Here is an 18150-nt window from a genome sequence, read left to right as displayed (position 1 = left end):
ATCTCTTGGCCTGCGAGATGCCTGTGAGGAGCAGGAGCCATCAGAAAGCAGTGTCCCGCTAGTGGTGCACACACAAGCCCGCAAGTGGTGCGCGCGCGACAAGGCTGCGAAATCCCTGCGAGGAGCGTGCGCCATGAAAAGAGCCGGCCTCCGTGTTTCTGTTTCCCGCCCACAGTGCGATAGGAGGAGCCACAGAAAGAGCTGGAAGTCTGCGCTACTCCTGGGTGACAGCAAACGGGGAGCCCAGAGAGGAACTCCCGCAGCACCCGGGTGCGAGGCGGGACTGGGCTACCCCGCTACCACCTTGGCCGCCCGTCAGTCTCACTTTGAAGGAAGAAGCAGCGGGAAAGGATGGACATTGACAGGAGCAGGAGCGGAGGGCCGGTTGAAAGTTAGCACTGGAGGACCCTGGGAGAGGAGGAAGGGACCGACGCTTGAGGAGCATGCTTCTGTTCCCAGGTAGACAGGAAGCCGGCCGGGGCTCCTGCTTGGTGCTGGGCGAGCTGCCTCTGCACTGCCTGCTGGCTGACACCCTAGGTGAGTCCGTCCATGGTCTCGTGACAGTGGGGGTGCAGTACGGGTAGTGCCACTGGAGCAAAGTGCGATAGAGCGCGCAGTGCTGTAAAGCGCCTACTGGGCATACAGTGCTTAGGGGCGCTGGAGGAGGTGAGTATGCACAGGCGCTGTTGTAAGTGCAGTGCATTACGTGCCGGGTGCAAGGGGGTAGCGTGAATGCACCCTGTGTGCATGTGTATGCCCCAGGGGGTGTAGTCGCGTTCTGAAGGAACGCGGACATCGGGAGGAGGGCGAGAACTGGACATCAACACATGACGGCAACCGAAAGGACAGGAGGGAAAGCGAAAGCGCACCATGCGCACATTCTGCTTAAACGCCGCGACCTGTACGCGTGCACATCTCCTGTCCTTGGAGTTGTTCTAACACCGCCGTACGCGTGCACAACTGCAGTCCTTTGTGCGCGTGCACATGTCCTGTCCTCCTTCGAAAGCAAGTCGATAACAATAGATCTCGCCTAGGCGAGCAGCGCATGGCGCTGCATCGCTAGGCGAGACCTAAAAAGCATAATCCTATGTCAAGCACTGACCAAGCCAAAAGTTTTGTGCTTCCAAAGAAAAGGTTGTGTGTGTTGAGGCTAAAAATTACATTGTATAACTGAGGCACAAATATGTGCATATGCTTGTGTGTGTATGTGTCTCTGGACCTGCTGATGCCCACACTGTACCGGTTGTGTGCGAGGGAAGCTTGCACAGCTACTAATGCTGCTGTACCGTCTGTCCCGAGGGAAGCTTGCACAGCTACTAAAGCTTCTGTACCAGGTCTGTCCCGAAGGAAGCCTGCACTGCTGCTCCCATGCTCGGGCTGTGGCAGGTAGGTGCCAGTTTTAAGTAACATGTAATAGACATGATCATTGCACTAGAACATGAACCTATTGCCCAGCTCTGGTGCACCTCTTTATTGAGGGGGCTCACACCAAATGGAAGAGCAAGGATTGATGAGAGGAGCTGCTGAATGCAAGAGTCAGGCATCAGCTAGCTTCTGTGTCTCTCACACTACCAGTCTGCCCTTGGTTCTCTGTGCAAATTCCCAGGGCTCACTCATCCATCTACTCACTCATCCCTCTCTAATCACTCACCCAAGCACCCTAAAGTGCATCGCTTCCTCTGGTGTTTTTGCAGGATTGTAGGTGAATCGCAAGCCACTATCCACGCTGAAGGATTCCTGCACATGATCTTAATTTTAAACTGTTGCCAAGAGTAATACTCAACCGGATCACAGCGATAAATACTTTCAATGTCACTCTAGAACCAGACAAACAGCTGCCCTTTTCTCATAGGTCTGACTGGGACGTGTAACGAGGGACGTCTATAACCCGCTCCTGAATATCAGTAGAGGGCACATCCTGAAAGATGGCGCTGGTGAACGCAATCACAGACCACACACCTGCACTGCCGGCTGCTCTCTGCAGGTGATGCAACGCCTGCACAACGAGTGTCGCTGGATTGTGGAGGAGAACCCAGCTGAGCGAGTCCACGATCACAAATACTGGCCAACCGTCTGACGGGGAGCCCAGAACTCGAGCCAGCACCTGCTGGGAGCTGAAAGACTCTGCTGTCAAGTCTGCTTTCCCATTCCAGTCCAGGGGGTCATGGAAGCCATCATGGAAGGTCAACCTAGGACGAAAGAAGAAAAGGTCAAAGAAACCAGAAGCCAGAGAGTGCTCCAAGTGCACAGGCTCAAAGGGTCTGAAGCCATCTTGTTCCCTCACAGCCACACACCAGAGCCTCCCAGACACAGATTCCATGCATGTATGTCCTGCAATATTTCCATCGCACCACTCATCCCAGGTCTCCAGATATGTATCCTAACAGTCTGAGGTGGTAAATACCACAACCGAACTCGTAACTGAAGGAAGTACCCTTCGGGTAGCCCAACTGAAGAGTATCCCCTGACAGAAGACAATTAGGAAACAGCAACACTACAGACTTAAAGTACACATGGTCTTCTGAGCTCTTCCTCAAGACGAAAGCTACGAAAAGCTGAAATAAAACTAAAAAGCGTACTTTGTTAAGCAGAGGGCATAAGAAGCTACAGACCAACCCCTTTTTGTAATAACTGGGAGGGAAGAAACAAGGGACCTTGGAAAGTGGTGTTAGAGGTCGAGAGAGGGAGCTAGACGTAACAGAGATAGTTGAGGAGGGAAGGAATTGGGCAGTGCAGGGTGGATTAACAGACCTCGAGGTAGGGGATGCTTTCTAGCCAATGTTAGCCTAGTCTAGGATCACCCAACACTGTTCCTAAAGATGGAATGGGACCTGTGTGATCCCGTGAAATGGAGTGACTTACTACAAGTCCATGAGGTTAAACTCACCGGGAAGAGATGCCAGGGGCCAAACCAGCTCGAAAATCCTGCTCTGAGCTGTCAAAACCCAAGACATGGACGGAATCTCCCCTAAACGGAAGAAAACAAAGAGTTGAGAACAATGTAAGACAGTATCGACCTACTAACACCCATCACTGTATTGTTTTTAACCCACTGAACCACCAACACCCATCACTGTATTGTTTTTAACGTATCGACACACTAACACCCTTATCTGCATTGTTTTAGACTCATCGACCTACTAATGGTCATTATTTCGTATTGTTTTGCGCTCATCGACTAAACAACGCCCACACTGTGAATGGTTTTAACTCATTGACCCACTAAAGCCCATTATTGTGCATGGCTTCAACTCACTGACCCACTACAGCTCATTGTTGTGCATGATTTGTAACTAATCAACCCACTACCGCCCATCATTGTGAATCAAGTTGAAACATTTATTTTTAAAACATGGAAGAGTAACTTGGTAATGATGCAATGAGATCAGTTCTTTGCATAAAATCTCAAGACAGTTCTATGGCTTTGTGGCAGCTTTAAAAAAAAGATAAAAAAACTTCATAAATGAGTAGTTTACTAATTAGTTTTTTTGCAAAGGCTTTTAGAATTTATGTGCATGTTTCATAGACGTTTATCTTCATAAACTAAATATTTAATAAATAACGCATACATATCATACCCTGTCCAACAAACATGTAATGCTCAAGCAAAGCCCTTCAGCAGTCACTCCCCGTTGCTCTGAACTCAACACTCATAACCCCATGTGCAGCCCTCCCCACTGCCATCTCTCATTTGCTCTTTCCTTTGTCCCATGTGCAGTCATCCTGCTGTAGCCCATAATCTTACACGGTTCACCCAATATGGAGTAGCCGCAACTTCATTCAAATTAGCTGGACTAAACCCATTCTGCACATGAAGTCCCCCACTCCTACCCAATTCACTGGAAACACCATGACCCTACATGCAGTTCCTCGACGTCCATAATTCAGTGTCCTTCTCATCCACACATGCAGTCACCCACTGTTAGAAAACGGATTTCTGGTTGGCAGAGGTATGCACCCTGTCCAAGCAGGAACCACAACCCTAGTCGGGGTAAGTCAGATACACACCATAAATTAACCTGTGCTCACTCTCTGGTAACTAAAGAGGCAAGGTGTACAGTATTTGTACACACACACACACTGACGTTGTAAATGATGTGTTTTACCCATGTATTTTGGTTTGGAGTGGGGTGGATGTATGTGGAGTGGAGTGGAATTATGTGGGTTGGATTAGAATTGTTAGTTGTGGAATTGTGTGGGGTGGAATTGTGTGGTGTTGAGTGGATTTGTGTAGTGGCATGCTCTCCCATATGTGCTACCGGTATATATTTTCATATAGGTACTTCCGACGTTTACTCATCACCAGGAGGAATCAGCAGTGTGCAACCACTAAGCTCAGCTCCCCAAGTCTTACACTAGCGAATAACATCTTTTCGCGTTTAGGAACCGCTGAGAACGTCAATTCTCTTGGGCGCTTTAACTCAAGTTCATTATATTTGACTATTCTCTATTTCCTGGTTTAGTTTAACTGTTTAAATCAGCACTAACATGCCCATTGGCACGAACGCAGGGCTCTACAAGAAATAAATCAAATTCATCACACTTAAGCAGTGCACTCTCTGCCGGTGGTGTTTGTCCAGCTATTTGTACCAGCAATTTGTACCTGGAAACATGCATCCAGAAACGTTAAGAAGCAGAGTGTACCCTGAAACGCGTACGAGCAGTGTGTACCTAGCAGAGTTGTTATCGGCAGACTGTACCAAGCAATGTATGTATGCAGCCTTCTGCTCATGGCCATAGTTGCTCAGCTATGTTTACTACAGAGGAGTGCCCTGAACTTTGTACCGGGTTGTTAATGCCCAAAAGCGTGTGAATGTCAAGGTGAACCATGTCCTTGCATTTCCATCACACACAACTGCTGTAAACAAGAACCAAGCTCCACTCCCACCCATACAACACGTGTCTACTACTAAACGTTGCCCCCAGTCCCAGAGAACGACAACCGGGGTGATAATACACAAAATGGGGTACACTCACACTGAGCTAGATAAGACGTGCAAACAGGAAGGATAAGCAAAAAATCAATACGTATGAGGTACACGCAAGAAGTGTGTACACCCTAATTTGGGTAAAAACACAATGGGTTACAAACATGGGTATACTTTGGTGATACGCATAGATGGGAGTCACACATTGTTAGTAGAGACACATACAGATGACAGACATGGAGATGCCTGGGAAGAATATGTGGGATAAGTCCACAGGCATGTACCCAAGGCAGAAGGGTATCTGAAGGTCGTAAGCCATTTGTACTCACAGTGTAGCGAGACAATGCCGGGGAGGCACACAAAGACATGGGGTACACCTAGAGAGGTACATATACCGGTGTGGGATATACGCACAGAGAGGGATACACAGGCATGCTCACAGCTTAGAAGGATACATGAAGGTTGTGCTCCTTTTGTATTCTCCGTGTGCAGGGTGCAAGTTGTGCAGCCACTGAGCACACAGACCTCTGGGTAAATAAAACAACAAAAGCACCATCATGGTTTCTATTGGTAATAGTGTTTAACCCCTTGGCTGCGGCGGAAATTCCGCCGCAGCGCTGGGGGGGGTTTGGGGGCAGCGCGGTGGCGCTGTGCTCATGACGGAGCCACTCCGTCATGAGCCACGGTTGAGCTGTGCTCATGACGGAGTGGTTCCGTCATGACTCCGCCCACTGCGCTAATCGCCCGCACAGGCGGGGAATCAGCGCCGCGTTGGAGGAGCGGGGGCCAACGGCCGCACCATGACAGAACCACTCCGTCATGAGCACACGGCACCCGTGGCTCATGACGGAGTGGTTCCGTCATGAGCGCTGAAAGGGTTAAAAAAAACTGTTTCTCTGTGCATGTAATGAACTATGTAATATTGTTTAGTGCTGTATTATTTGATAATGATTCTCTGGAGTTTAAAATGATGTAATAAAGACAGATATTTTATAACTATTTAAAGTATGACTATTTGTTCACACATTTTAATAACAGAGTTGAGTTTATTGTGAAGAATGGAAGACACTCAACTTAAAGATAGCGGTGTGTACTAACCACTGGGAGGGGCCCATCTCGCACTCTGTGTCCGGAAGCAGGGACCGCATGTAGAAAGTTTTCTGGAACCAGAGAGTGCGGCCCTGCGTCTATGTTAAAGGCGCAGGCACTTCTAAGAAGTGCTTGTTGCGAATAACAAGTTAGCGATGTGACGTAACATACAGAGCTACCGACTTTGAGACTGGGGAACCGGGTTAAAGTCTTGGCTTCAGCTCTACAAACAAACGTGATGGGAGTCTAGGTTTACCTGTTTAATGAAAATAAAATGTAACCCCTGCCTAATTTATTCTCTGGTATGTCAATTGGGATATTATTTGTTATGTTGCGCTGAGAGAAAATGACTACTAACAAATTCAAGTATGATTGAACCACAATCATATCACAATCATGGGGAAAGGAGTTGGCCTAACGGCTAGGGCGCTCGACCTCGGACCTGGGGAACTGGGTTCGAGTCTCGGTAATGACGCTGAACATCCTGTGATTCTGGGCAAATCACTTAATCTCCCCGTGCCTAACAAAGAATGAATATGTGTCCTAATGTAACGTAACTGGTGCTATGTAAAGCGCTCTGATACCCGATTGGATTCGGGTCAAGCTCGCGCTATATAAAACTCGAGCTTTAAATTCGAACAAACAAAAAAAACACTTGTTTTTCAGAAACTCTGATCACCTGCGTGCTACAAACACCTAAACAACTAAGAAATATAAAAACAGTACACCACTAACAATTCAGGATGAAGAAAATCTTCACAGTACACTGATGCAGCCTACAAATCTTTACGGTGCAATTAACACATAAGAATGTGAAAAGTCATCACATTCCTTTTAGAAACTAATCAGCAGTACACAGTGTTACCAGCTTGGATTTAATGTGACCCATGGAGAAAGGGACGAATTATACACAATCTGGGGCTACCTAACACTGCACAGTTTACCACCGACAGATTCAAACACTGCTGGCAATGCGTGAGTGTGCTCTGGCCTTGGCCTATGAGCCAGGAGCATTGAAGTGCAGGCCAATAACAGTCCGCAGTCGCTCTTTCCTTTCTGTTCATACATCACATTCCATTCAGTGATTGACAGGTGAAATTTAAACATGGAAACATCTTGGGCACGCAATAAAATATTGTGCATTTATGTTGTACAATCTCGCTCTCTGTGTTTGAAAGCAGGGACTGAATGTGGAAGGTTTTATGGAACCAGAGATTAGGGCCCTGCTTCTATGCTAAGTTAGCGATGTGGCGTAACATACAGAGCTGTCAACTTTGTTACTGTGGAACCAGGTTTGAGTCTCAGCGCCGGCTCTACAAAAAAAATGCGGATCGTAAGAAATTAAAATAAACTTGTAACAAATAAAAGGAAACAAAGGCAATCGAAACCAAATAGGAAGGGAAACAAAATTACAAATGCCGATCCTACTAGTGCAATGGTTGAACTTCCTTCGTGAACGTGGGAGAACAACCGGCGCAGGAGAAAGAGTGCGACGACCAGTCCATAAATAAATAAGAGAGTAGGGGTCATGTAACAAGGGCAGTAGCCTGAAACTGGAAAAAAACACCTCAAGGCAGGACAAATGGTAACGTTTCACCAATTAAAATAAAGCAATTTAGTGAGGAACACAAACGGACGAAGGGCAAAGCGATGGGCGTGATGAAAGCCAATAGAGTAGATACAGCATGTCTTGAAGAGACAGCACATGCGCTGCCTAGGTGAGACCTAGCAATAGCCAATATTTATCTGAGTAACACAAGACCAAAACAATACAAATCCAACATACACAAACCAAGTTATGACTTTTGCAAGATTAAACAAAAATACAGTGCTTAGAAATCAATAGCTCCAACTGGAGCTATCTGGTCGCACTCAACCGGGGTAAATCCAAAGGTTCAGTCAGACCACGATGGAGTGCGGGCTTGATTTCAGGAGTCTCACAGACCCGCTGACAGTACTTAGATTGTGATGAAGCTCGGAAACGATGTGTTGAGCAAAGGAGGGGATGTGTCACTGTCGAAGTCAGGCAATGTCGTAGATGCGTTGATGCCAAGAAGTGATGTTCATCGGCCGTTGCGCTGATTTCGAACCGCTGGGCTATGCGTTGGACTGGGGATGCGTCAGAGTCCGGGGACGAGCATTGCAGATATTGGCGATGCGGTGCCGAGGACTCATGCAGCAGCGGTAATGCAGAGGCTATGCGTCGGCAAAGTCAGGGCTGTGTTGTAAATCGGGGTTGTTGCGTCACGCAGTCGGTGAGCGGTGTCCATGGCTTCGGTGCAGGCAGCGGCCGATGCGTCTATATCACAGAGAAATGCACCAGTTCCGAACGACGCTTCGGGGTTGATGCGTTGGATTCTTCGGTTGCAGCACCAAACACTCACTTCCAAGGGCCCAGGACTGGATTTGGCACCACTTGACAGAGCAAGACTCACAGCAGAAGAGCCCAAGTGCTGGTAGCAACATGCATGTGAAGTCTTCGATATCCCTGAGACTTCAGAAACAGGAGACAAGCTCAACAAGTCCTTGTAGAGCCTTTTACAGATGCCGGATGTGGGGTCAAGCCCAGTCCTCTCACTCCAAGGCAAGAATCAGCAGGCCAACATAGCAAAGCAAGCAGCAAAGCGTCAGTCCCTCCTGGCAGCACAAGAGCTCTTCTTCATGGTAGAATGTCCTCAGTTCCAGAAGTGTTTTGAGTATATGGTGTCAGAGGTCCAGTACTTCTACCCTTCTAGCCTTTTAAGTATGGAGACTTCAAAGATAGGACTTTGTAGTGCACAATACACTGCCCTTTCCTGCCTTGGCTCCAGACTCACTATGGGTGGGGGGGGGGGGGTATGCAAACCTTTATGTAGGGACAGGCAGAGCCCTATTCAGGTGCAAGTGTTAGCTCCTCCCTCTCACTCTTGCTCAGGAAGACCCATCAGCCTGGTGATGGGCCACACCTAGCTCCATTTGTGTGCGACTCTCTTGAGGAAATGCACAAAGCCCAGTTGTCACCCAACCCAGACGTGTATTTTCGAGACAGGCAGAAGGCACAGAATGATTAAAGTAAGAGAAGGCCAACTTTCTAAAAGTGGCATTTTCAGACCTGCAATTTAAAACCCAACTTCACCAAAAGATGCATTTTTTAATTGTGGGTCCAGAGACACCAAAGGTACTTTTTCTGCCTTTTCGCATTGGAAGTTACACTTGTAGAATGTTACAAGGCAGCTCCCATGTTAACTTATGGGAAAAATAGGCCTTGCAGTAGTGCAATACGAATTTGAGAGTATTTCACTACTAGAACATGTAAAACTTAAAAGGACTTGTCCTACCTTTTATGTAAACTGTGCCCTGCCCATGGGCTGTCCAGAGCCTACTCTAGGGTGACCTATGTGTATTAAAAAGAAAGGTTTAGGCCTGAAAAGTAGGTTAAACTAGTCAGGTCGAAATGGAAGTTTAAAACTGCACACATAGGCTCTGCAGTGGCAGGCCTAAGACATGTTTGAAGGGCTACTCATGAGGGTGGCACAATCAGAGCTGCAGGCCCACTATTAACATTTGATTTACAGGCCCACGGCACACGTAGCGCACTGTACTAAGGACTTACAAGTAAATCAAATATGGCAATCATGGAGAAATCAAATGCCATTACATTTGAGATGTAGAGCACATGCACTTTAGCACTGGTCAGCAGTAAAAAAAAAAGTGCACAGAGTCCTAAAGCAAGCAAAACGACAGTCAAAACAGGGGGGTCAAAGCAAAAAAAAAATCAGGGGAAACCATGGCAAAAGATGGTAGGTCTAACACCCGCGGACACCCAACAGAATACATTATCCACCCTATACGTAGTAATTTGGCATTCACCGAAAACAGAATATACTAAACACCGCCCCATGATTGTATCAGCAGCCACTGTCCACCTTCCTCATGCACCACGTGCAATGCCACCCGCAGTCACTGTCCACTGACCCCTAGATGATGCCATTCAGTATTCTCTCCATCATAAATCACTGCAGCCACCTGACATTTACAGTCCACCCCATATGACGTTCACCGTGGCAGCAATCAGCACAATCTAGACATACCTAACCCCACAGAGACCGTTCCAGGATGCAATCGTTATTCACTGTCCCAACTTTCCAGACAAAGTCACCCAATTAGTATTAATGAAGCACCATTGCAAGCACTCCTCCAGTGAACACCCACCAGTGTACTTGATCCACATGAATAGCACAGATGGACTTACCGCTCCGCAGCTACCACTGCACAGCTTTTAAGCAAACTGCGCCCGCTGCACTCTGAGCCATCTGAAAAACAGAAGAGAAAGACGAGGACATCAAAGAAGGGTTGGAGAAGCAAAGCACTCTGTGAACCGATTACTCAAACTTGGCTTGCATCCACCTCATCCGTCGTTGTGGATAGATAGCTACACAACTCAACACCAAACAATAACACATCATAAGACAGGCTATCCATCCACCAGGAACAGACCAGGCCATTCAACACGGTTACATCCACCCCCACAGGTTGAACTGAAAGCCTGTGCATCTGAAAAAAACTTTGAGGGGCAGCACAGATGTGCACGATACCCACAATATCTCCTAACAGGTGAATACTTTGGTCATCAGTGAATACGAACAACATTTCACATCCTAATAGTAGACTTCTCTGAGACTCCCGCAGCTCTCCATTCACGTGCAGCAGGCAGACCTCAATCCTGATTGATTCCAAACTGAATATCATTGTTAACAAGCATTGGCATAGCCAATAGGTCTCGCCTTTGGGACCTTATAAGTGTTTAGCCATGCAACAGTTGCATAACTAAATGCTTATAAGGTCCCAAAAGCGAGACCTATTGGCAATGCAAAGCGGCCGCGAAAGTGAAAGTAATTGCGGGAAAGTGTGGCGCGCGCACCCGCGCACATGCACTGTAGCTCTAGGCTGGCCTGGTAGCACTTTTTGAAGCCCTCTCAATAAGTCTCGCCAGACCAGCGCATGAGCTGGGTCAGGCGAGACCTAAATAGAAAAAGGGGTTTAGTCCTGGGAGCGAAAATTGCTAGTTTTCAGATTGTATATGAAAGACACACAAATTTTATTCTCACATTACAAAAGTACAAAACAGTTTTATGATACACTAATCATTAAAATGCTCACTTTAATTGTTGTAGAAGTTGGTCTTCATATCATATAAGTCTGAAAAGCACCACAAACGTATGCGGCTTTATACTGCATGTAATGGAAGTTTAAAGATAATGTGACCGTTTATATTTACAATTTTGTGAACTTAGCTCCTGGGTAGAGATAAGTTTTCCATCCAATTTCTCTGAATCAGCGAATGATTTTGCAAAACGTGTTGGATGGCTGTGACATCAATTGCAATCTAATGACCTACAAATAAACAAAATAAAAGGTTGGCTGTGATAATAATTGTGATCCAATCGCCTATAGTTTTATTTAAGGACTTGAATAGAGGACACTAAATATGGAGGTAATCGAAGGACACAAAGTGATGCAATTTTGATAGCAGTTATACTCTGGAAAGTGAAACTATGTAAAGCCATTTGGAACTGATGAAAAACATTAATATAAAGTAGTGTTTTAATGGTTTGTATCATAAAATTGTTTTATACTTTTATAATACGAGAATGAATTTTTCATATTCTGTGTGAAAACTAGCATTTTTTTTCTCCCCGAAGTAAAACCCTTTTTTTTTTTATTGAATGCTTATACAAGTTAGATTTCTGGTGGAGATCCGCAGGGCCATGAAAGGTTAAATACATTCAAATTATAATGATGTTTTTCTACAGGTGTAATCTTAGTCCATGGCGTCCAGGTACAAAGATTACACCAACAAACACTGTCCTTTGTGATTGTTCCAGCAACTGCTGTCCCCAAAATCACAGAGACGCAGCCATATACTAAGAACCCTCAGTTAGTCATGTCTCTACAAGTATGTTTTTAACCCGGGCCGTGTCCAAAGATGCACTTCATTTAAAACTGCGGCTGGAATATGGTTACATTCCACTTTAGTTACACTATATAGCTTCACCACAAATTAATGACAAAAGGAAGGAAAAAAAATCACCCTTCTGATGAAAGGAGTCGACATGTTTCAGCACCTCTAATATGAAATATGGGGGCTTTCATCAGTACCTTTTTGGTATCACATGCAGATAGTCTTGTAATCAATTCTGTGACTTATAAGCATGAATAAGATATGTGACATGTACTTCATACAGCCATATACATATCTACAGTTTATGAATTAAGATTTTTCCTTCAGAGGCCTTTTTAGGTCTCGCCTGAGCCAGCGCATGCGCTGCTCTGGCGAGACTTTTATTAAGGGCTTCAGAAAATGCTACCACTGTGGCCTAGAGCTTGCGTGCATGTGCGCAGGCACGCGCTTACGAGCAGAGGCGCCATATGGCTTTCCTCTCTCGTCATGGGTCACAGGCCCTGGCTGTTCTCTCCTCCCTCTGCATTCCATTCTCCTTATCTCCAAAGTTGAAAACAACCCAGCGCGGACCTTCTCCAGCCTGCTCTTTCCACTCTCGACCCCTCCCTTTGGACAGGGAGGAGGGAAGCTGCTCCTGTTTGCAAGCCTTACCACTATTCATGCCATGGAGGTTTGCCAATAAGGCATGAACAGTGCAATTCATTTCTTGAAAACAAGTGTCCCTGTCTCCCCTTCTACTCTGGGCTGCTTGCTCCTCTGGCCCCCACCTCTAGGCTTCAAGGTTAGAGTCGGCCAGCAGCTTCGCTCTGCAGCTCTTCCCTCCTCCTTCCCCCCCCCCCCCTTTTTCAGAGGGGAGGGGAAGGGAGGCTGGGTCCCAGTGCGGACCTTCTACAGCCTGCTCTTTCCCCTCTCGACCCCTCCCTTTGGACAGGGAAGAGGGAAACTGCTACTGTTTGCAAGCCTCGCCACTATTCATGTCATGGAAGTTTGTCAATAGGGCATGAAAAGTGCATTTCATTTCTTGAAAACAAGTGTCCCTGTCTCCCTTTCTACTCTGGGCTACTCCCTCCTCTGGCCCCCACCTCTAGGCTTCAAGGTCCGAGTGTGCCAGCAGCTTCGCTCTGAAGCTCTTCTCTCCCCCCCCCCCTTTTTCAGAGGGGAGGGGAAGGGAGGCTGGGTCCATAGCAAGCTTCTCAACCAGCAGCTTTAGGTATGTCATAGAAGCGGCCACTTTACCCTTAATAAGCATTTCATTTCTTTCTTTCTCTCTTTTTTCTTGCACCAGATTTGTGTCTGTTTCAACACACAGCATGCCCAAGACAGAAAGCAGCCTTGACCTCTCCTGCTCCAACAAATGCTCACATTCTTTTTAATTTCTTTACCGTCTCTATTCACATTGCAACCTCCTTCAACCATATTTTAAAAAGAAATTCTAACATAGACTGTCTCCCTTGCAAAACTCAGGGAGGGGAAAGGAAAACATACCTGTCTCTCAAAGACCGACCATATTTTAATTCTCATCTCTAAACTTTAAACCACACGCTGTCAATTCATGAGTCTGTATTTCATTTCGTCCCAGTGCACTTTTAAATGCATGTCTATTCAGTACAGACTTACACTTTCCTGAACAGTCACAAAACTGCTTTCAATTTAAATGAACACTTCTTTCTTAACATTTCTCTCATGCTGCACAAACTTCCTATGCTAAAATAAATGTACATCCTAATACCTCTGATCAGACCCATATTTTTACATTTGTTACATTCTACAAATTAAGAGGGTCATCAAAAGGGGGGGGGTTTGCTGGCTAGGCTCCTTTCAATTAATTTTCACAAAGCAATGATGACAGCAAGAGGCCAGATTAAGCTCATTCCAGGCATGTTAAAAAAGAGGTCAATTCATTTTTTTTTTTAAACTTTGTTTTTATTGTTTTAGTTAACAAATAACATCTTTACATCCATATATCAAATCACGAATTATTCCCAAATCCGTCAAGCTCCCCAACAGCCTAGCTAGTAGTGCCTTCCCACCCCTGCTCCCCCCCCTCCCCTTCCAGTGTGAGGTCAATTCATTACTCTGCCTGGCAAAGCAATTCCAGAATGCGCCTTGATTTTTTTCATACAGTCTGAAGACTGAACCACAACAGGACAGTCTAGAGACTGTACCAATTCAGAGGCAACCCCAAAAGCTACCTCGCCAATTCAAGACATGCCACAGAGTGTCACACAAGTGCGATGCACTCCAGAGACTGCGACTCGAGCAAAAGGCATACTTTAGACTGCCGTGCACGTGTCATGCATTCCCAGACCAACACTCAAATATAGGACCCTCGGTGGACTGTCATTCAAATTCACAACAGTCCAAATCCCCACACAATGTGCCCATAAGAAGCCACCGTGAATCGGCATTGGCCCTCACATATTTTATGCCACATGATGCTAAACATAACAGGGCCAATACCGTATTTAACATAAATATCAAATTTTTAGGGTACCCTCTGGAGGCACTAGCTGCCTCTTTTCCAATTTAACATCACATAGAAGAACAACATACAAGACATCTTAATACAAGATACTTACGCCGTCCCCCACGGACAAACGCAATACCAGTCAAACTTACTGGTCCAAAACCCACATAAAAAGATGGTCCAAAGACCAATGCAGGCAGAACTCGCCGGTATGTGTCGTGCTGTGCAGCTCAAACAGCTCACTACAAAACACAGTCCGAAAGCTCCACCTTCTACAGCGCAGCTCGACCCTGCCATGAAGCACAAACCCAGAGCCTATCTCATACAATGTAGCTCAGAGATCCACCGCACGACACGACCCTGCGGTCTGTCCTAGTAGCTCCAGAACCACTACGAGACTCGGCCCAAAGACCTGCTTCATATAATGCAGTCCGACACCGCTACAGAGAACAGCCCAGAAGCCTGTCCCATATGGTGCAGCTATGTCCAAGACAAAAGGAAACAAGTCACTTACCTGGTACACAACTACTACGGGACTCAACTCAGGGGTCTGCCTCTTCCAAATGTGGTTCAAGACTATCTATAAGCGCAGCCTTTTAAGTTCTGCCTTCATAGCTCAACCACTATAGAGCGCAGCCTTAAGGTCTGCCTCTTCCAAACAAGGACAGCTCAAATCTGTCGTCAAGGCTCACAACTGTCTGCAGACTTCCGTAGAAGTGAACCTGCGTGTTGCAACTCGCCCCGCAAGCACAACAGGAATCAGGACAGGACAGATGACCTCTCTATCACCAATGCTTGCGTAGCACCCCTCTCTGACATTCTCTTCCTCCTCGACATTCTTCCGCGATCTTCTTCTAAATTAATTTGCTTAAGATAATTGATTCAGCAATTCGATTCTTCTCAGCATCTCCGTCTGGGACTTCGCCGTGCTCTCGGACAGCATCCTGGTCTCTCGCTCTAGCTAACTAATGCTACCTCAATTATACCTTTCTGTATACTTGTACCACAATAACCTTGGTGCAACAACATCAACTGTTGCATGGGTAAACACTTATAAGGTCCCAAAAGCGAGACCTATTGGCTATGCCAATGCTTGTTTTGTTTTAGCATCAAGTCGCCATTAGAGGGTAAGACGGACGAAATGGCTTTATTAAATCTTTTCAAAATCCTTTGAGTAGGTTGTCCAGCTTTAGGGTTATCAATCACATTCTTCATGCCGTCATCAGTTCTGGCACCATAACCCAGAATCCTACAAACTTTGAAAGCCATACCCACAGTCTCACCAAGCAATCCAACACCTTTAATCTAAATTACTGTCCACATGGCTACTCAAAGGGCTAGCTGACATCTTCCCGGGCGCTGTGTCCCCTATTACCAGTCTATACCTCTATCTTGGTGACTAAAATCTTCCTGTGGCTGCTCCCCCAAAACCATGACACAGTCTTTCATGCAGCCCTTTGAATCCTTAGAACGCACCCCTTGTTTGCTAGTAAGAGGTTTCAGAGAGCTAAATCCTCCATTTTGATATTTGCAGGTCCCAAATCACAGACAAAACAGGTCTGGCTTTGCTTGTGTTCCCACCTGGTTTGGTTTAGTTCGCACTGGATTGTCGATAGCGGAGCAGGACGAAGGGTGATTTGCATATGGCTAGCGTCTAGAATGGCATGGTGGGCAAAAAAACGATGGACTGGAATGCAGTTCCGAGTAATTACCAGGGACTGAGATTAATTCAAACATTTCACCCATCGACTTTTTGTTTGCCTAGTAAATGTATTACCATTAACGTTGTAATTGGTGACAAAGTAATTTTCAGCTCAGAAATGGCAGCATTGTAGTGTGGAGCACTGCAGTAAACAAGCAATGGCAAATCCAATAGGTCTTGCTATTAAAATGTGAGGGCGAAGCAATTGGCTTTGCCAGTGCTGGTGTATGAAGCATTGTTCAGAAACTAGTAACAGAAAAATGCACATTAAAATACTGGAGGAAAAATAAATACATATCTTTTTTTTTTTTTGATAAACAAATTTTTCTTTTCAAATAGGCATCAAGATCAAAAAGGACATACAGCAATTTGAGCAATTTGGTAGCAGCCAGACCTGTCACATAGTAATTAAAAAACAGCAGCACATGCGTTCTCCCCCACCCTTCTCCCTCCGTTCCCGCCCTACGCATACCCCCCCCTAAACTAAGCCCCCGAGCCATTTCCCCCATACTTTACAGAACTTTTTGGGGCAACCCCTTGCAGCGTACAGTGTCCGCTCCTGTGCAACGCACCAATCCACCCCTCTCCGCCATTTGTCTCCCCTGGGTGGGTCAACCTGCTTCCAGGCGGCCGCTATATCCCTCTTGGCCACCACCAGGGCCGTGGTTAGGAAATAGTGCTCGTTACGGGAGCCATCCAGCCCATCCGTTATGCACAACAGCGCTAATCGAGGGTAATGGGGGACCTCCCATCCCAGAACGTCAGTTAATTCAGTTTCAATCTCCCCCCAGAAGCTGTCCAGGCGAGGGCAAGACCAGACCATATGAAAGAAATCTGCCGGTTCCACCCCGCACCGCGCGCACGAGGCCCCTTGGCACAGGCCTGCTCGAAACAGACGCTCCGGGGTCAGGTATGCAGTGTGAAGATAATAAAGCTGGATAAGCCGCAATCGAGCCGATGCGGTGATCGTCCTGGGCGCCATAAGGGCGTCCCTCCAATCATTGTCGTCCAGAGGACCCACCCAGGCCTCCCACCGCTGCTTCAGCCCACTCCAGTCCATCGGGGTATTATTAACCAAGGATCTGTAAATACGGGAGATGCCCCCCTTCCCAAGATATCCCAGCATCACCTGGGCTTCAGGCGGGCTATGGTCAGGGAGTTTGGAGTCTAGGGGGACGTGAGATTGGAGCGCATGGCGCAGCTGGAGATAACGATAAAATTGCGAGGGATGCAAAGAAAACAGATTCCGGAGCTCTTGAAAGGAGCACATGTGGCTTCCCCGCCAGACGTCGCCCAGGCAGGAGATCCCCAGGAGGTCCCAGCTGCGAAAGCCACCGAGCCCCGCCACCTCCCGCATCCAAGTGCCATGCCATAGCGGTGTCACCCGGGTTAGTACCCCCGACCACCGGGTGTGCCGTAGTGCCGCTCGCCACGCCAGAAAGGAAGCGATCCAGGGACCGTCGCGCCATAGAGCATATTCTGAATAGAAGAGAATCCGGTGAGCTGCACCTCCAGTCTATAAGCCGGATCATCCCACCCACCGGAAAACCAGTCGTGGACCACCAGCAGCCGCGTAGCGAGATAATATAGGTAAAGATTCGTCATGCTTAGGCCGCCGTCATAGGAAGGAACTCGACAGCGGTCTAAGGCCAACCGGGATCTACCTCCGCCCCAAAGAAATTTAGTCGCGGTCTTGTCCAGGTCCCGAAACCAAGAGCGGGGGAAGGAGCAGGGCGTGTTTTGGAGCATATAAAGAAACCGAGGGAGGATCATCATCTTATAAAGAGCAATCCGTCCCAACGGATTCAATGGGAGTGACTGCCACTTCATCATATCTGATCTGGCCTTGTTAACCACGGGGGCCACGTTGAGAGCCCAGCACAGTTCCGGGAGAAGTGTAACCCAAATCCCCAGGTATTTAAAGGACAGCCGTCGGAGGGGAATGTCAGACTGCCAATCAAAACACTCCCGTGAAGGGTGTAGCTGAACCAGGACAGACTTCCCGGAGTTCAGACGGAGACCA

General features: G+C 47.0%; 1 protein-coding gene across 1 annotated transcript in view; it reads right to left on the bottom strand.

Annotated features, from left to right (window-relative positions):
• The window catches only part of ELP5 (elongator acetyltransferase complex subunit 5), a 67426-nt gene that overhangs the window by 25095 nt on the left and 24181 nt on the right, over positions 1-18150 (bottom strand). Inside the window, exons 2-4 of the mRNA XM_085637417.1 lie at positions 10249-10309; positions 2888-2968; positions 1960-2189 (exon numbers count right to left, since the gene is read on the bottom strand). Of these exons, the coding sequence (XP_085493543.1) occupies positions 1960-2189; positions 2888-2968; positions 10249-10309 (372 nt within the window). The remainder of the gene's footprint in view (positions 1-1959; positions 2190-2887; positions 2969-10248; positions 10310-18150) is intronic.

This window comes from Triturus cristatus, chromosome 12 (genome assembly GCF_964204655.1).
Source record: "Triturus cristatus chromosome 12, aTriCri1.1, whole genome shotgun sequence".
Taxonomy (NCBI): Eukaryota; Metazoa; Chordata; class Amphibia; order Caudata; family Salamandridae; genus Triturus; species Triturus cristatus.
The sequence above is the reverse complement of the archived record's forward strand: the minus strand, read 5'-3'. Positions and strand labels throughout refer to the sequence as shown.